Consider the following 20,309-nt stretch of genomic DNA (forward strand, 5'->3'; position numbering starts at 1 on the left):
CATATTCTTTGAAATCAAATAGAAACACAGACATGCACAGTGACAAAAAATTGAGAATCAAGTGACCATCTGTCAATTGGAGGATGGCTTAACCTGAAATATTGTTCTGCAATAAGTACCTATTAAAGAAAAATTATGGGGCTGGTGTTTAGATCATTGATTAAGACACTACTTAGGACACTTATATTCCACGTGAGAGCCCCTGGGTTCATGTCCTGGCTCTACCACTGAACCAGTTTCATGCTAATGTGCACCCTGGGAAGCAGCAGATGATGGCTCAAGTACTTGGGTTCTGAGTTCCAGGCTCCTGGCTTCAGCCCAGCCCAGCCCAGCCCAGCCCCACCTATTGCAGGCATCTGGGGAGAATGGAAGAGCTCTCTTTGACTTTGATCCTTTTTTTTGGAGCACACTGGAAAGCCCAACAATTGTATCTGAATATCTATGTACAATTTTATGGACATGAAGAAATTGATTACACTTGACTATAAATGGGTGACCTGAAATAGAGAAGAGATATTAAGTGGTGAAGGAGGGCTAGGAAAAAAAGGAAAACAAATTTTAATAAATTTTAATAAATCAAGTATACACCTATTCATGTGGAAAAGTGCATATATGTAAATATATAAATATTTATGTAAGGGGTTGGCACTATGGCATGGCAGGTAAAGCCACCACGTGCAGTGTCCACATCCCAAATGGGCGCTCCACTTCTGATCCAGCTCTCTGCTATGGCCTGGGAAAGCAATGGAAAATGGCCAAAGTCCTTGGGATCCTGCACCCATGTGGGAGACCCAGAAGAAGCTCCTGGCTCTTGACTTTGGATCGACGCAGCTCCAGCCACTGCAGCAAACCAGCGGATAGAAACCCCGCCCCCCGCAACCCCCCCCACCCCCGCTTCCTCTCCTCTCTCTGTGTAACTCTTTCAAATATAAATAAATCTTAAAAAAAAAAAAAAAAAGTTGAGATAAGGCCACCACTGTGGAATAGTAGGCTAAGCGTGCACCTGTAATGCCAGCATCCCACATGGGCGCTGGTTAGTGCCCCGGCTGCTCCTCTTCCAATCCAGCTCTCTGCTGATGGCCTGGGAAAGCAGTGGAAGATAGATGGCCCAAAGTGGAAGATGGGTGCTTGGGCCCCTACAACCACGTGGTGGATCCAGAAGAAGTTCCTGGCTCCTGGCTCTGAATGGGCTCAATGCCAGCTGCTGCTGCCATTTGAGGAGTGATCCAGTGGATGGAAAACCTTTCTGTCTCTCCTCTCTGCTGTAGCCCTGCCTCTCAAATAAATAAATAAAATCTTAAAAAAAATAGTTGGGACATATCTTAGGTATTGTATCAGCATTTTTTCCATTCAGCATATTTATATACATATCATCACTCTCCACATATTTGTAACTGTTCCATCTTTAGAAATTTTTTTTAAAGATTTATTTTTATTTATTTGAAAGACAGAGTTAGAGAGAGAGGCAGAGATAGAGAGGTCTTCCATGCGCTGGTTCACCCCCTAGGTGGCTGCAACAGCAGAAGCTGCACCAATCCAAAGCCAGGAGCCTCCTCCAGGCCTCCCACATGGGTGCAGGGGCCCAAGGAATTGGGCCATCTTGTACTGCTTTCCCAGACCCTAGCAGAGAGCTGGATCAGAAGAGGAGCAGCCAGGACTAGAACTGGCGTCCATATGGGATGTCGGCGCTTCGGGCCAGGGCTTTAACCCGCTGCACCACAGCACAGGCCCCTAGAAATTTCAAATTTACATTCTGAGCAACAAACTTGTTAGAGGTTTACAACATGTAGATCTGAATTGCCACCTGTTTCCAACAAGCAGCAAACATCCAAGACTAAAATCAAAAATTTCTTAATTTCAAATACTTTCCTTAATTTTATTTTATTTATTTGACAGGTAGAGCTACAGAGAGAAACAGTAAAGTCTTCCATCTGCTGGTTCACTCCCAATTGGCTGCAACGGCTGGAGCTGAGCCAATCTAAAGCCAGAAGCCAGGGGCTTCTTCTGGGTCTTCCATGTGGGTACAGGGGCCCAAGCACTTGGACCATCTTCCAGTGCTTTCCCAGGCCATAGACAGAGCACTGATTCAGAAGAGGAACAGATGTGACACGAAGCAGCCACCCATATGGGATGCCAACACCACAAGCCGAGGCTTAACCTACTACACCACAGTACCAGCCCCCAAATACGTTCTTTACAGACCTACACAACTAAATTAATAGAAGGAAAATTACTTCAAATAAATGGAACATTTATTTACAAGTATGTTCTAAAAACGCCTACAAATTTACTAATTATGTATCACAGAAATTACCGAATCATTATGGAGTAAGTTCTAATGAGGAAAAGAATTACTTGAGGCTAGTCTTCAGCATTCATTAGCATTAAGTACTATCGCTTCTCGGCCTTTTGGCTAAGATCACATGTAGTATTAAGTACTAAGCTCTTCTATATAGGAAAATAAAAGGCAATGAGGACATGACTTCATCTCATAGGAACACATAAATATTTTTACTAGTGCTTCCATACCAGTAATGTTCTTAGCTCATAACCAAGAGTTCTTAAAATGAAATGATTTTGTACAAAAAAACTTCAAAAAGTTCACAGAAAATGTGTATAATAAAAATACTCTGCAGGGATTTCAAATTCTTGTACACCACCATAAACTTTTTCAAAAGATTTATTTACTCAAAAGGTAGAGTTACAGAGAAAGAGAAATGCCATCCATCAGCTTGTTCACTCCCCTAATGGCCACAACACCCACAACTGGGCCAGGCTGAAGCCAAGAGCTTCATCCACATCTCCCCTGTGGGTGGTAGGGGCCCAAGCACTCGGGCCATTTTCTGCTGCTTTCCCAGGCACTTTGGCAGGGTGCTGGATCAGAAGTGGAGCAGCAAACTAAAATTGGCACCATATGGGATGCCAGCACTGCAGGGCAGCTTAACCCATTACACCACAACACCAGCCACAACTTATCTTTTAATCCCAACTTTCCACAGACTTCCTCAAGTATCCTTGTAGTTCTAAATGACCACCCAGAAATACCCTTTCCTATTTTGCAAAGCTTCAAATCATATTCAAAACAAAAACTGAGCTTAACCAGAAGTGATGCATAACCACTAAAAAAAAAGTTTGAAATAAAACCAAAAATACAGCTAGTATTATTTGTATGCTGTTACTAAGATTACACAATAAAGGATCCAGAAGCCGAGACTGATTCATTTCTTCATTCAGTAAATATATACAAACTCAAAGCTTACAAAGTGTAGATATTAAGTCTAAGAAAATTTCATTGTGGTGTAGCAGGTAAAGCAGCAACAGATACCAGTTCAGGCCCCAGCCATTCCATTTCTAATCCAGCTTCCTACTCTTGGCCTAAGAAAGGCAACAAAAGATGGCCCAAGTACATGGACACCTGTTACCTATGTGGGAGACCCAGAGGAGGTGTCTGGCTTCTGCCTGGCCCTAGCCATTACAGCCATCTGGGAGTGAACTAGTAGATAGAAGATCTCCAATGCTTTCAAATAAATAAAATTTAAAAAAGAAAAGTTAAGACCTAGAAAAAAAATCCTGTAAAATTATAAAAACAAAAAAATTATGAAAGTAAACAGATTGGGGCCAGCGCTGTGGTGCAGGTTAATCCTCTACCTGCAGCAGCACCCCATATGGGCACCGGTTCTAGTCCCAGCTGCTCCTCTTCCCATCTAGCTCTCTGCTGTGGCCTGGGAAAGCAGAAGATGTCCTGAGTGCTTGGGCCCTGCACCCGCATGGGAGACCCAGAAGAGGCTCCTGGCTTCGGATGGGCACAGCTCCAGCCGTTGCGGCATGAACCACGGAAGGAAGACCTCTCTCTCTCTCTCTGCCTCTGTCTGTAATTCCACCTCTCAAATAAATAAATACAATCTTTAAAAAAAAAAAAAAAGTGGCTGGCGCCGTGGCTCAATAGGCTAACCCTCCACCTAGAGGCATCGGCACACTGGGTTCTAGTCCCGGTCGGGGCGCCAGATTCTTTCCCGGTTGCCCCTCTTCCATCCAGACCAGCTCTCTGCTGTGGCCCAGGAAGGCAGTGGAGGATGGTCCAAGTGCTTGGGCCTTGCACCCCATGGGAGACCAGGAGAAGCACCTGGCTCCTGCCTTCGGATCAGCGCGGTGCGCCGGCCACAGCACGCCAGCTGTGGCGGCCACTGGAGGGGGAACCAAAAAAGGAAGACCTTTCTCTCTGTCTCTCTCTCTCTCACTGTCCACTCTGCCTGTCAAAAAAAAAAAAAAAAAAAAAAATTTATAAAAAAAAAAAAAAAAAGATTAAGAGAGGAGCCAGTGGTGTGGCAAAACAGGTTAAGCTGCCACCTGAAGCTGGCTGCTCCACTCCTGATCCAGTTCCCTGCTAATGCACCTGGGAAAGCAGCAGAAGATGGCCCAAGTCCTTGGGTGCTTATACCCACAAGGGAAGACCCAGAAGATCCTGGAGCCAGCCTGGTCCAACCGTTGTGGCCATTTGGGGAGTGAACCAGCAGATGGAAGTGCTTTCTCTCCCTCTCTTGCCCTCTTTGTAACTCTGCCTTTCAAATAAAATAAAAGGAAGGGGCTTGCGATGTGGCGCAGCAGGTTAACGGCCTGCCCTGAAGCGCAGGCATCCCATATGGGCGCCAGTTCGAAGCCCGGCTGCTCCACTTCTAAACCAGCACTCTGCTATAGCCTGGGGAAGCAGTGAAAGATGGTCCAAGTCCTTGGGCCCCTGCACCCACACGGAAGACCCATAAGAAGCTCCTGGCTCCTGATCGGCCCAGCTTCAGCCTTTGCAGCCAACTGGGGAGTGAACCATCAGATGGAAGACCTCTCTCTCTATGCCTCTCCTCTCTCTGGGTAACTCAAAAAATAAATAAATAAAAGAAAATGAAAAGAAAAAGAAGAAAGGGAGAAAGGAAGGAAGAAACGAACAAACGAAGAAAATGGAATTGAAGGAGAAGTTTAAAGAAAAACGAAAAGGATAGGAGCCAGAGAGATGAATTCACCCTCGAGATACCTTGAGAGGAGAGCACACATTCCTTTGCCAACAACTATAAACTTCATCAGCTATTACTGGGAAGACTTCTCTTTAATCCTGCCAAAATACAAAGGCAGAAAATGCTAAGGCTAGAGCTGACGCTGTGGTGTAGCAGGTAAAGCACTGCCTGCAGTGCCAGCATCCTATACAGGCACCAGTTCAAGTCCCAGTTGCTCCACTTCTAATCCAGCTCTCTGCTATAGCCTGGGAAAGCAGCAGCAGATGACTCAAGTCCTTGGGCCCCTGCACCCACATGGAACAGCTCTGGGCTCCCGGCTTTGGATCTGCCCAGCTCCAGCCATTGTGCCCATTTGCAGAGTGAACCTACAGATGGAAGACCGCTCTCCCTCCCCTTTTTTTTGACAGGCAGAGTTAGACAGTGAGAGAGAGACAGACAGAAAGGTCTTCCTTCCGTTGGTTCACCCCCCAAATGGCCGCAACTGCCAGCGTGCTGCGTCTATCCGAAGCCAGGAGCCAAGTGCTGCCTCCTGGTTTCCCATGTGGGTGCAGGGCCCAAGCACTTGGGCCATCCTCCACTGCCTTCCCAGGCCACAGCAGAGAGCTGGACTGAAAGAGGAGCAGCCAGGACAGAATCCAGCGTCCCAACCAGGACTAGAACCGGGGGTGCCAGCACTGCAGGCGGAGGATTAGCCTAGTGAGCTGCGGCGCTGGCTCTCTCTCCCTCTCTCTCCTTTCTCCTCTACCTCTGCAACTCCACCTTTCAAATAAATAAATAAATCTTTAAAAAAATGCTGAGGCTACAATATAGGAGACAAATTAAAATACTGATATGCAGGTTATCTTATAAAGAATCAACAGAGACAAACTTCCTAGTAAGTAAACATCAGCTTTGATAGGAGTTCCATTTTGCCAGTTTTCAGCCTCAGGACAAATGATAAGATTGCTATAAATGTAAATACATATGGTCAAATTAACAAAGTAATGTCTTACATTATTCTTGTTTCTCTCAAGGTGTTCTTCTGATAATGCAGTCCAAGAAAAGCCATCACAGTTTTTATTTTTTTAGCAGTTTCTTTCTATTTACTATTTGTACCTACCAAAGAATCTTCTAAAATCAAAAATAGCATCTTCCTGTAAGCTGCCTTAGGTGATCCATGAAAATGGTTCACTATTCACTTGATCCAGGAAACCCCACAAAATCATGCAAATCAAGATGTTCAAAGCTTCATGTTCACTTTAAGAACACCCAATAAACTGCCCAGGCTATCAAGGGCATGTGTATTCAAAAAGCCACCAAGAACCTGAATGATATCTCATTAAAGAAGCAATGTGTGCCATTCCATCCTTATAATGAGTGGATTTGATAGTACACCCATGACAAATAGTACAAAAAACCAAAAAGCATGAATTTCTGTTGCACATACTTAAGAAATGCAGAGTTCTGGATGTAAATTTTCTGTTCACCCAGGATGCACCACTGTCTCTACAGACTTCACAGTTGGATTAACCCCATACATGAGCTTCCCTATGCCACACTGAGATGACCCTCTCTGAGAAACAGCAAGCTGTTCCTAAACCACAAAAGGAAGTGGTACAGAAAAAATATCCATAAGAAACTGAAGAAACAAAAACTTATGGGTCAGGAATAAATTCAGCATAAAACAAATGCAAATTAAAAGAAAAATTAACAATGAAAACCAGTAGCAAGACTACTAACAGAGACTGGCATTGTGGCACAGCAAGTTAAGCTGCCACCTGCAACACTGGCATCCCATATCAAGAGTGACAGCTCAGTCCTGGCTGCCCAGCTTCCGATACAGCTCCCTGCTAATGCTTCTGGGAAAATGGCCCAAGTACTTGGGTCACTGCCATCCATGTGGGAGATCTGGATGGAGTTCCTGGCTCCCAGTTTTCAACCTGGCTCAGCCCTGGTTGTTGGAACCATTTGGGGGAGTGAACCAGTGGATGGAAGATCAATCTCTCTATGCCTTTCAAATAAGGTTAAAAAAAAAAAAAACTGAGAAAACAACAAATTATTTAAATGAGAAGTTTATATATGTGCATTTGTAAGTTCATGTAAATACATACAAATGTATTTAAGTATTTACAAAAATACCTTACATAAAAGTAACAATTGTGGATGTTATAAACCAGCACTATCAGAAATATAAAGTGACTGATGTCTTACGAAAACAAGTAAAAAGGAACAGGTAAAATTAACTTCAATAACAATTTATAACATAGTAAATCTAAGATATTGACACAAAAATCAATATAAAAATATGACGGAGATGTTTTACAATCTTTTTTTCTTACTACCTCTGGAAACCCAAGACAAATTTTACAATTAAACTTATCTTGGTATGGCAATTGGTACAGCAGTAAAAGCCAGTTGCGGTACTCACAACCCTGGGGGGTTTGAGTCCAAGCTCCAGCTGCGTGCTACACATCCTGGGAGGCAGGCATAATGATTCAAGTACTTGTGTCCCTGTCCCTGTTTGAGTTCTGGGCTCCTGACTTCAGACTGGCCCGTCCTTAGCTGTCATAGGCACTTGGGGGATAACCAGTAGATCACAGATTTCTCCCAGGCTGAGGTTGTGGTGCAGCAGGTTAAGCCACTGCCTATCATGCAGGCATCCCAAACAGGTGGGTCTTGGAGTCCCAGCAGCTCCACTTCGGAAAACAGAACAAACAGCCCCAGCAGTTGTGACCATTTAGAGAGTGAAACAATAGATTCTGGAAGATCTTTCTCTCCCTCCCTCCCTCTATTTAACACTGCCTTTCAAATAATTTTTTTTAAAGATTTTATTTATTTATTTATTTGAGAAGTAGAATTACAAACAATGAGGGAGACAGAGAGAAAGGCCTTCCATCTGCTGGTTCTCTCTCCAAATAGCCGCATCAGCCGGAACTGCGCTGGTCAGAAGCCAGGAGCTCCTTCTAGGTCTCCCATGTGGGTGCAGGAGCCCAAGCACTTGGGCCACCTTCCATGGCTTTCCCGGACCATAGCAGAGAGCTGGACTGGAAAAGGAACAGCCAAGACTAGAGCTGGTGCCCATATTGGGATGCCAGTGCCGCAGGCAGAGGCAGAAGATTAACCTACTGTGCCACAGCACTGACACCTAAATAACTCTTCAAACAAAAACAGATTTTTCTCCCTCTCTCAAATAAATAAAATATAAAAACAAAAAGTGAGCAATTTCAAACTAGCACATTTCAGCTCCCTGACTGGTGGCAACCGTATTAAAAGCACATTTTTATAAAATAGGAGACACAGCCTTTATCATTTGCCCATGAATCCTACTGATTTAGTCACTGTAATTCCTGCTGAATTAATCAGTCATAATTGTAATTAGTAATAATCTGGCAAACCATACATTTGTACTTCAAAAAACAAAAATCACAACATAATGGTTAATGAGATCAGCTCTACAGAGTCAAAGAACAGAGTATAAATTCTTAATCGGCCTCTAATTATCCTCAGTATCCTCAAACGGTGTTAACATCATCTGCCTCACTGTAGTTGGGAGGGTTAAATAAGAATTGCGCAAGTACCTATGCAGTCCACTAAGCAGTCCAGGTGTTCACTAAATATTACTAGTTGTTGTTAGAGCTCTAATGTGACATTAGTTCACTAACAGAACCTTGCTGACATTCCAACTCGATAAACGTTTGTTAAAACAAAAGCAACTGGGTGCTGGCATTGTGGCATAGTTGGTAAAGCCACCTCCTTACAACACTAGCATTCCAATAGGGAATTGGTTCAAATCTCAGCTGCTCCCATCCAACTCCCCACTAATGTGCCTAGGAAAGCAGGGGGAAGATGGCCCAAGTGCCTGGATCCCTGCACCCACATGGGAGATCTGGAAGAAGCTCCTGGCTTCAGCCTGGCCCAGCCCTGGTCATTGCAGCCATTTGGGGAGTAAACCAGTGGTCGAAGATCCATCTCTCCCTGCCTCTTTAACTCTGCCTCTCTAATAAATCTTAAAAAAAATAAATAAGCGGCTGACGCTGTGGTGCAGTGGGTTAATACCCTGCCCTGAAGCACCCACATCCCATATGGGCGCCAGTTCGAGACCTGGCTGCTCCACTTCCAATCCAGCTCTCTGCTATGGCCTGGGAAAGCAGTGGAAGGTGGCCCAATTCCTTGGGCCCCTGCACCCGCCTGGGAGACCAGAAGAAGCTCCTGGCTTCGGATTGCCGTAGCTCCAGCCATTGCGGCCAATTGGGGAGTGAACCATCGGATGGAAGCCTCTCTCTCACTCTGCCTCTCCTCTCTCTGCATAACTCTGACTTTCAAATAAATCAATAAATCTTTAAAAATAAATAAAATGCAATGCCTCATATTGCAGACAAAATTAAAAAGAAAAGTTATCACACTAGCTATTACAAGAATCAGGGCTCAGCTACAGAATGCTTACTGCTCTTCCCACTACAAAAGCTAATTTGTTACGTGCTTAACATTGTGATGGAGAACCCACTGAGTTATAGTCCAGTCAAGTGTGTACCCTTATCTCCCTAACTAAAATGTAACCTCCCTACCCTAAAATTTCCTTTTGAAGAACCACAAATACTATGCTACCATAGCCAACTGGAAGTATCAAGCCCTAGAGTTAAATACCATTTCAGTTACAGTGTAATCCAGGACAAATTACTTAATCACTACCATCAGCTTCCTATTATATAAAATGGGGACAGAAACGTAACTCAGAGTCTTTTAAAAAGGAAAATCAGTAACAGGACATCTAGTAAACAACAGGTTCTCATATTAAACTGTTTACTCAAACATATTAAACCATTTACTCAAAACTACACAAGTATCTGATGATATGGGAAATATATGGGTGTATAAAACTATGGAAAAACTGTTTTCAGGAAGTATATAAAACCAACACCTTGACAATATATCAACATATTCTTTTTGCTTTTCTGTTTTAAGATAATTTGCAATTATATATTGCTCTTCTAATATAAAAACAAAACTTTACAGGAAACATATTTTTAAAAGTTATGTGCTGAATAAAGACATATCCTTCCCTCACCACAAGAGCCACATCTGACAGCTATCCAGGAACAAAATTTAAAATTGTTGTAACTATGTATTTACTTCCACTTTATCTATGAAAACCATGTATTTAAATACGTAAAATCAAAAGTCATTAACACATGTGAAACTATATTTTTAACAGAACACTAATATTAAGACAGTGACCACCTTTTCCTCGATTACTAACCTCCACGTTCAACTAACAAAACTCTGTACTAACTCTGAAAAGACAGAATATCATCAGAACATAATTACTACAAGTATAATTCTACAGGTCATCATTAGTGAGGCATGGCTACTGCATAATGTAGATATTACAAATTTCATTTAATATTAAACACAGAAAATAATCACATATCGTACTTTGAGATTTTAGTCAATTACATAATGAAAGCAGAAATCCCAGAAGTCTAAAAGCAATTAATTATATCTTATATAGAAAACACCTTACATTTCTTTCATCTAACTTAAAAGATTACACACTTCCATGGAAACTTGCCTCTACAGAAGCCTGAAACTGAGTGACTTTCAACTTGTATTTAAAGTAAGTTTAATCCCAAGCTTGTGCAAGTTGCAATGCTATTCATTCTACAAAGCTACTATCACATAGGCTGGAGTTGTGGTGCAGGTGAAGCCACGACCTGCGATGCTGGCATCCCATATGGGCACCAGTGTAGGTCCCTGATACTCCATTTCTGATCCAGCTCCCTGCTAATGCACCTGGGAAAGCACAGAAAAATGGCCCAGGTGCTTGGGCCCTTCCACCTACATGGGAGACCTAAGGAAGCTCCTGGTACCAGACATACAGACACAGCTCCAAGTTCTGGCCACTGCAGCCATTTGGGGAGTGAACTAGCAGGTGGAAGCTCTCTCTCCCCAAAATCCCATAACTCCCTCAAATAAATAAATGTTCAAAAAAAGTATTTTCACATTTAACAGTTAAAAAGCACTTACATGTTGCAAATCAGCACTAGGTTTCTTTTTGGGTAATAGAAGAATGTTCTAAAATAAGCTGTAGCAATAGTTACACAATTCTGTCAATACACTATCATTCAACTGTACAGTTAGAATGGATGAATTCTGGGGCTGGCGCTGTGGCGCAGTAGGTTAAGCCACTGTTTGCAGCATAGCATTTCATATGGGCTGCTCCACTTCTGATCCAGCTCCCTGCTAAGGCGCCTTGGAAAGCAAAAGAAGATAGCAGAAGTCTTCTGGCCCCTGCACCCACAAGGGAGACCCAGAAGCTCCTGGCTCCTGGCTCCAGCCAGGCCCAGGCCTGGCCATAGTGGCAATCAGGGGAGTGAACCAGATGATGAAGATCTCTTCCTCTCCCTGTCATTCTGCTTTTCAAACACATAGCCTTTGAAAAGCAAAGGCTACAGTAATTTTAGGTAAAATATTCAGACCTTCACATTCAAATTAATTTGCAAAATAAAATTTCAGTTCATTTAATCAAAGTCAGCAAAGCACTGCCTTAAGGGATGAAAGCACATGCTACATGCCTCAAGGCATGATACCTGACTTTGAAACTCTTCAAAGGCAATCCACACTTAACAGCCAAGTGTGTGTCTGTAATATGGGGGGAGAGGGGGCCAAGATTTCCAAAATTCCTTCACTAACCTTTTTTTTTTTTTAATTACTGGGGCCAGCGCTGTGGCGTAACAGATAAAGTGCCAGCATCCTATATGGGCGCCAGTTCAAGTCCCGGCTGTTCCACTTCCAACCCAGCTCTCTGCTATGGCCTGGGAAAGCAGAAGATGGCCCAAAACCTTGGGCCCCTGCACCCACGTAGGAGACCCAGAAGAAGCTCCTAGCTCCTGGATTCAGATCTGCACAGTTCCAGCCGTTGCACCAAATGGGGTGTGAACCAGCAGATGGAAGATCTCTTTCTCTCTACCTCTCTCTCTCTACCTCTGCTTCCCTCTGTGTAACTCTTGACTTTCAAGTAAATAAATGTATCTTTAAAAAAAAAATTACTGGGATGCTGGTTTGAGTCCCGGCTCCTCCACTTCTTATCCAGCTCTCTGCTATGGCCTGGGAAAGCAGTGGAAGATGGCCCAAGTCATTGTGCTCATTTGGGAGACCAGAAAGCAGCTCCTGGCTCTGGATACGGCACAGTTCCAGCCGTTACTGCCATCTGGGGAGTGAACCAGCAGATGGAAGAGCCTTCTCTGCTTCTGCCTCTCTGTAACTCTGCCTTTCAAATAAATCTTTTTAAAAATTACTAAAATTAAATGGCTCCTATGCTAAACAGAAAAAATCAGACTCAGAACATCTTATAGTATAGTATGTAACACTCAATATAGTATATGACATTCTAGGTAAGACAAAACTATGAGGACAGAAAACACTCTAGGTACTGAGAATGAGGGGAAGTTAACTAAAAAAACAACATGAAAGAACTTTGGGAGATGTTACAATTATTTTATCCCCTTATTGTAATAATGGTGACACAACTGTCAGCATTTATTAAAACTCTTAACTGTACACCCAAAAAAACTTATTCTACTGTATATATATTAAATTTTTAGAAAATCGAATGGTTAAAAACAGTTGCTGTGTGACAAGTCAACTTGCTTTCTAAAAGCACAGTTTTGTGGAATAAAAACTGGGAATTATTGTACTACTTCAAATCTGCCATTTACACACAAGACAATAGCCTTAGACTAGTTCAGGGATCCACTGGAAGACAGTGGTAAACTTAATACAGACATAAATTCCTATTTATTTCAAATCCAGACACTCTACACTTTGCCACTATCCTTCCAGATTTCTAAAGATTACAACTTCCACAAAGTATATGTAGAAGTGGATTTATAGCAGAACATGAAATTTCCAAGGCTGAAAAGCAAACATTTCAGTACACATATGTAGCTAGTCTACTTCCCAACCTTTGCCAAAGTCACACCTCACTTTGTTGAGGCAAAATGGGCAATGAAATCTCAGAACGAAGATGTGTATGGATGAGGATCAGTAATCAACACTTCAGAGGTCCAAATGGAGACATGATTTAGTGGATTGAAAAGAAAAATACCACAAGAAACCAAAGACTAACCAATCTTATAAAATAAGTGAAGACTTATTATGTTGACAGGCTACCTGCATGAGGTAAAATGTTAAATCAAAATAATCGTTTTCAATTTTTCAATATGCAATGAAAAAAACACATGCCTCTCTTACACAAGAACTGCATAGCCCAACAGTGAGAATCTGAAACTTTTCCACTGGGGAAAGGGATGGTGATGATGCAAACTCCTCTAGACAGGAAAAGTATGGGCAAGTTCATTCTCTGCACCTTCTGCCCAAGCTTCCCATATCGGCTATCTGTTCAGAAAAGGAAACCACTTGGTTTCAGAAAGAAATGAAGTAAATGAAATATCTATTCAAATTTCACTTAGGTAGCTTCTCTGATACCTACTTTTAAACCTGAAATAACTAGACCTACATTACAGGGTGATACTAAACACTCCGTTTCAACGTGCACTGTTTCTACTTTATGTGAACCATCTAAGAAAATTTAAACTTGTTAAAGACTGTTGGGGGGGGGGCTTTATGATTTTCTGCTATGCTTTTACCTCGTGACAAGCTAAACCAAATACACAGAGCCAATCAGTAAATCAGGAAAGGAAAAACAAAATGCTGAAAATAGGAAATCATGACCACTAAGTAAGAATAAATTATTTATGGGATAAAGGGTTCGCCGAAATGAAGACCTATGAGAATTCACTCTGCGTAGGCACAATACTCATCTATTACAAGGCAGCCCTTCATAAAAATAGCCAAGACTCTCAAACATTTGAGATGCTGGCTTAGTGAGATTGACTGACAGACAACAGCTGGGGAGATTTTGTATTGATCTTGTAACCTCCTGGCATACTTTGGAAGAAAGAGAACTAAGAAAAAAAGGAGTGCTATAATGGTGAAAATTAAAAAAAATAATAATAAAAACACCACGGTTGTGATTAAATTTAATTTCGTAACCTTTTACATTGGAAGCCCCGACCAAATTCCTCCACTCTCAACCGCTCTTCCGTTTTCCAACCCGATTCCATAGTAATGCATCTCCTTCCTCCAAAGGCAACAAACAAAAAGAACCTCGTGGGGGGAAGAAAAAAAAAAAAGGCCGCACCTTACCAAATAACTGACAGAAATTAACCAGTCGCCTCCTCACCTGTCTCCCCCGTTCAGCTCACGTTTTAAAGCTTACTTTAAAGCCTCGAACTCTCGCCTTTTCTCCGGCAACAGAGGGGCTGAAGGCGCCGCCCAATTTTCCAGGCCGCAAAAAATATTTCAACCCGCCACATTTCTAGGTTTCCTACTTTTCTCTTCTCGATCGTACCCCTCAATCCAGGACCCCTTCCCCTCGCAGACACGGTTCAGACTGGGGGCCCCAAATCCTAATAATACAAAGGTGAATTCCTAGGATTCCGCGACGCACCCCCTCAGGAGGTGGGGAGGGGTCCGGAGGAGCAGGCAGAGGAGCTCCCGCTCAGCCCAGTCCGAGGGGCGGGGGAGCGGGTGTGACCACACAATCCCACCGCCTCCTTCCTCGACTGCCCACCTCCCCGCGCTCGGGCCTGCTCCCAGGGAGCTCCTCGCCGCCGGCAGCCATTGGGTTTGTCCTCGCCGGCCAGCCAAGGACAGCATGAAGACCCTACAAGAAGGCTCCTAAGTAGGAAACGGCAAGAGGCGTCCGATGTGTTGTTTCAAAACATAACGGAGCCCGGGCCCCCGAGACCGTTAAACCGCGGGTGGAGGGAGGAGAAGCGAGGAACCCAGCAGTCGCTGGCTTTGGCTTGGCCGCCCTCTTCGACCCCAAACCGCATTCTCAGGGATCACCAACCCTCCCCTAAGCCCGCTCCGGCCCCCAGAAAACCCGACAAAGCGGCGAAAGGGTCAGTACCTTGTAGAAAGCCCCGTTGGAGCCGCGAACCTCCACCGTCAGCTCCGCCATGTTGGAACCGCAAAGGCCGCTGGGAAGAGATTCTAGAAACTTTCCAACCAGAGGGGAGGAGGGGGGAGGGGCGAGAAGGAGGCGGGGGGAGGGGTGGGGCAAACAGGGCGGGGATTGGGATCCCCCGCCCCACACCCCTGGGGTCTCAGCGTGCCGCCCCGACTCTCCAGGTGGGATCCCTCCGCTCCTTACATCACGCGCCCCGGGCTCCGCCCGCCGCCGCCTACGCCCAGCTCGCCTCCCGACACAATCGGCCGACCTTTGCTGACCTGCGCCTGCGGCCCCACCCCGCGGCGCTCGCTGCTGGCCCGGCTCCGGCTGCCGGGACGCGAGCACCTCACGCATGCGGCGCTCAAACTTCTCCAAGTGCTAGCAACCCTCGAGTGGCTGCCCAGCTGGCGAAGAGCAACTTTCGGGGCTCCCGTTGCCCACTGGCGCAATTTCTTGAGGGGAGAGGGGAACCTAAAAAAGTGCCTATTATTGGGCTGTAAATTCTTTCGACCTTTTTTTTTGTTTTGGTTAAATCTGACTTTTCTTCGCTCAAATTCCACAATTCCACACTCCCTCAGTTTGACCAAGCGCGGTCCCCACCTGTTACCACTTCAGCTGCTTAAATGGCAGTGTTTTCCTTGCAACGTGGCTGTATTCACAGCCTGGAGCCGAGTTGAGGTTAATAGCCATTATTAGAGGTAGTCAGGGAAACTTAGAAGGGCGGGAAACGACGCTTTCCCCTGCTGCAACCCCTACCCAGTTTAACAGGGTCAAAGCAGAATTATTTCGTGTGGCTTTTCTACCAGAACCTACCCTGCTTCTGTAAGCATTATACTAGAGATACTCTAGTGTTTTCACCACTTAATATTCAAACTTTTTATTTCCCCAAAGCAAGGCCTCTGGAAATAAATAATAGGGGCTCTTTTGTGTATGTGTTGGTACACTTGTTTTACCATGTTCACATGTAAGTTAAACAAGATGCTTTGCTGGCGCTCTGCTCCGGATGGAATGCCCAGTGTTCCAGCTTTTGGAATCCCTCACTACACACACAAATGTATAGGACACTTGATGAGCACTTCAACATCTCCAAAGGTTCAGGAAGGAAGCTGCAGTGGGAGGGTGGCTGCAAAAGGGCTCAATAGCCCTATGCACGTGATGTTCCTTTTATAAATGTTGCTCAGGTTAGGGCAGGCACTATGGCACAGCTGGTGAAGCTGGGGCCTGGTTCCAGTCCCTGCTGCTCTGCTTCAAATCCAACTCCCTGCTAATGCCTCTGGGAGAGCAGCAGAAAATGGCCCCAATACCTGGGCCCCTGCCAATCACATGGAAGGCCAGCAAGGAGTCCCAGTCTCTTGGCTTCCATCTATACTGATCCCCCACGGCTGCAGCCATTTGGGGAGCAAACCAGCAGTTGAAAGATCTCACTCTCTAATCTCTCTCTATTCCTCTGCCTTTCAAAATAAATAAATAAAACTTTTTTTTAAATGTTAAGTAGGCAAAAATGTAAACTAAATGCCCATCAAACTAAATGAATCACACCATTTAAGGGCTTCGACCAACAAAGTGTATGTCATCTCATGATCCTTCAGGTTTGCAACATTCTACTTTGATCTGTTTAAACAATTTTCATGTTATAGTGTACCATGTGTTAGTAAAATGGTGCAGTCTTATCTATGGCGTGATCTACACCCTGACTCCATCCTAGGCTCTAGCCCCTGTTGTCATTGCTGGAAGCCAGGTGGCCACATGGCCCAACCACTGGTGTCAGCCCCACCACCATCCTAATGGGATTTGCTGCTCCTACTTCCCTGCCCACTCCCCGGCTAAGTTTTAAAAAGGACCTTTTCCTGAACATGTGGCTCTCTCTTTCTCTCCGTCTCCTGATCTCTGTTCTCTGTGTGTGTGTCTCTTGATCTCTTTCTGGATCTCTTATGCTCTCCTTCTCCCTCTTTTCCTTCTTCGTCCCTTCCCTCCAGTCTGTCGGGTTTCCCCCAATAAACCCTTTCCTTTACTCCCGTGTTTGGCGTGTTTTGTAGCGGCCTTACACTGTGGTCACTTGGGGAGTAAACCAGTGGACGGAAGATCTCTGTTTCTCCTCTCTCTGTTACTCTTTCAAATAAATAAGTAAAATTTTGTAAAGTTCATATAGCATATATTATTATTTATTCCTTTTTGTCATTTATACTTTGTAGAGATACACCACATTTTATTCATTTATCAATTGATAGACATCAGGGTCTGTTCCACTCCTTGACCATTAGAAATAACAATGTTACAAAGATTCTTGTCCAGGCTTCTCTATAGACAAATATGGTTGTTGTCTCTTGGAAATGGAACTATCATATACTTAGAAATGGAAAACCTGACTCATTATGGTAAGACCACATTTAAGCTGTTGAGGCATTGCCAGACTCTTCCAAACTGGCTGCATGATTTACATTCCCAACAGCTGTTTATGAAGGGCCTTATTTGCTTTATGGGCTAATTTCTTCTTTTTTCTTACTTGTTTTGGCATCTCATGCATTGTTTGCCTTTTGGTTCATTTGTTTGTTTGTCAATGTGAGTAGTTTGGGTAGAACTATGAAAGTTCCATTTGAACACAGGCCAAAGCACTTTACATTGTCTGAACTCTAAAGAATAAGGATTGGTCCTCTTCAGGCTTTGCAAACTGAAAACATTTGAATTTGGACCTCAGGCAACATTTACTATTCGTGCTAGGTGTACTTCAAGATTTCCATTAACCTACTGAGCTTTATAGCAGCCAATAACTCATCTAAGATCACTCAAATTCTAAGTGGTAGAATGCCCACCAATACAGACAATAATTTTAATGTAACTATGTACACTGTTTTGTGACTTCCTTTCCTTTCCTTTCCTTTCTTTTCCTTTCTTTCTTCTTTTTTTTTTTCTTTTTTTAAGATTTATTTACTAGAATAGCAGGGTGACAGAGATAGGGAGAGAGAAATCTTCCATCTGCTGGGGAGCTGCTCATATGGGAAATGCCCATATGGGAAGCCAGTAGCTTAAGCCATTGCACCACAACATGTTCCCCTCTGCACCACAATGCCAGCCCCCAGTAGTGCTTCTTTCAAGGCAGTGGCTTTGTGAATTTTTCTCCTTGTGCTTTTCTAATTTTTCTGTATTGAAAAATTTTTAAACTTATAAATTCTAGTTTTATACCTATAAATAGGAAAGTATTCTTTGAAAATACAATTAAACACTGTAAAACATTTGTTAAATAAAAATTATAGTTCATTGTTTTTGACTAAGCTTCTATACTGGGCACCAACTGATCTCACTAAAAGTCAAAATGGAGACACCCAAGCTAAATTTACAAATCACCAAACCTAAATTTTTTTTTTTTTTTTGACAGGCAGAGTGGACAGTGAGAGAGAGAGAGACAGAGAGAAAGGTCTTCCTTTGCTGTTGGTTCACCCTCCAATGGCCGCCACGGCCGGCACACCGCACTGATCCAATGGCAGGAGCCAGGTACTTATCCTGGTCTCCCATGGGGTGCAGGGCCCAAGCACTTGGGCCATCCTCCACTGCACTCCCTGGCCACAGCAGAGAGCTGGCCTGGAAGAGGGGCAACCGGGACAGAATCCGGTGCCCCAACCAGGACTAGAACCCAGTGTGCCAGCGCCACAAGGCGGAGGATTAACCTAGTGAGCCTCGGCGCTGGCCCCAAACCTAAATTAAATTGCCATCTAATCCTGTCAGGACAATGATAACCAAATTTCCAAACAAACCAAAAATCATGATAATGAAATTCCCTCTGCTTTAATTTGATAGCCTTCAATCCTTACAAAAAGCAACTTACAGTGATTTTGATGTTAATGAATCCCTTATTTTTCTATTGTTATGTACCCATGTTCCCACCTTAAGGAAAGTAACTTTAAAATAACCAATTTATGGCGTTGTGGTGCAGGTAGGTTAAAGCCTTAGCCTGCAGTGCCAGCATCCCATGTGGGTGCGGTTTGAGTCTCAGCTGCTCATCTTCTGATCCAGCTCTCTGCTATGACCTGGGAAAGCAGTAGAAGATGGCCCAAGTGCTTGGCCCCTGCACCCACATGGGAGACCTGGAAGAAGCTCCTGGCTTCTGATTGGTGCAGCTCCAGCCATTGCAGCCACCTGGAGAGTGAACCAGTGGATGGAAGACCTCTTTTCTCTCTGCCTCTGTTCTCTGTAACTCTGCTTTCAAATAAAGTAAATAAATCTTAAAAAAAAAAAAAGTAGTCTATTGCAAGCACGAAGCAGAAACTGAATGAAAACAATTAGAGTGTCAATAAGATGAAATTAGATGTTTAAAATGTGGAAACAATGGGGGCTAGAGATGTGATTTTTAAAATGAGAGATTCAAGGATAAATTTTTACTTGTCCACTTGGGTACATAATGATGCCATTAATTAATATAGAATATAGAGGAAGGGCCGGCACCGCGGCTCACTAGGCTAATCCTCCGCCTTGTGGCGCCGGCACACTGGGTTCTAGTCCCAGCTGGGGCACCGGATTCTGTCTCAGTTGCCCCTCTTCCAGGCCAGCTCTCTGCTGTGGCCAGGGAGTGCAGTGAAGGATGGCCCAAGTCCTTGGGCCCTGCACCCCATGGGAGACCAGAAGCAGCACCTGGCGGCCATTGGAGGGTGAACCAACGGCAAAGGAAGACCTTTCTCTCTGTCTCTCTCACCGTCCACTCTGCCTGTCCAAAAAAAAAAAAAAAAAAAGAATATAGAAGAAGATGTCTTTACCTCTAGAGGGGAACAAGAAGTAGGAAATACAGTATTGGGAAATACTGTATTTGAAGTGTCTTCAAAACATTCAGTGAAGATTCAAAAAGATTAACATAGAGATCAAATTTACACTGATGAATATTTAGCATTTAAGATAGGAAATACAGGACAGGCATTTGGTGTAGTAGTTAACATGCTGCTTGGTTTGTCCTTATCCCTTATGGGAGTGCTTGGGTTTGAGTGTTGGCTCCACTCCAGATTCTAGCTTCCTCTAATGTGCATCCTAGGACTTAGCAGGAGGTGGTTCAAATAGTTGGGTCCCTGTTACCTTGTGAGAGACCTGTATTGAGTTTGCAGTTCCTAACTTTAGCCTGGTCCATTTCTAGCTGTTACAGGCATTTGAGTAGGAAACCAGCACATGGAAGATCTTTCTGTCTGTCTCTGTCTTTCTCTGTCTCTTTGCCTTTCAAATAAAATGGGGGAAAAAAATCAAGAAAGTAGCTGAGATTTCCTGGGTAAAGTTTATGAGAAGAGAAAGTAATATAAGAGCAAATGTAATTTTAGATGGGACTATTTGGAAAAAGA

General features: G+C 43.8%; 1 protein-coding gene across 11 annotated transcripts in view; it reads right to left on the reverse strand.

Moving 5' to 3' along the window:
- FXR1 (FMR1 autosomal homolog 1) overlaps positions 1–15,335 on the reverse strand; it is a 66,386-nt gene extending 51,051 nt beyond the window's left edge. For 10 of the 11 annotated variants that reach the window (XR_011388040.1, XR_011388039.1, XM_070072464.1 and 7 more), the window contains exon 1: positions 14,956–15,335. Coding sequence is in view for 8 of the 11 variants with exons in the window: in XM_070072464.1 (XP_069928565.1) it covers positions 14,956–15,006 (51 nt within the window). In the remaining 3 variants the exon portion in view is untranslated. Of the gene's footprint in view, positions 1–14,223; positions 14,363–14,955 lie in introns of those variants that run through there. The other variant, XM_070072465.1, reaches the window with a different exon arrangement.
- Positions 15,336–20,309: the final 4,974 nt, after the last annotated feature.

The sequence above is a fragment of the Oryctolagus cuniculus genome, chromosome 4 (assembly GCF_964237555.1).
Source record: "Oryctolagus cuniculus chromosome 4, mOryCun1.1, whole genome shotgun sequence".
Taxonomy (NCBI): Eukaryota; Metazoa; Chordata; class Mammalia; order Lagomorpha; family Leporidae; genus Oryctolagus; species Oryctolagus cuniculus.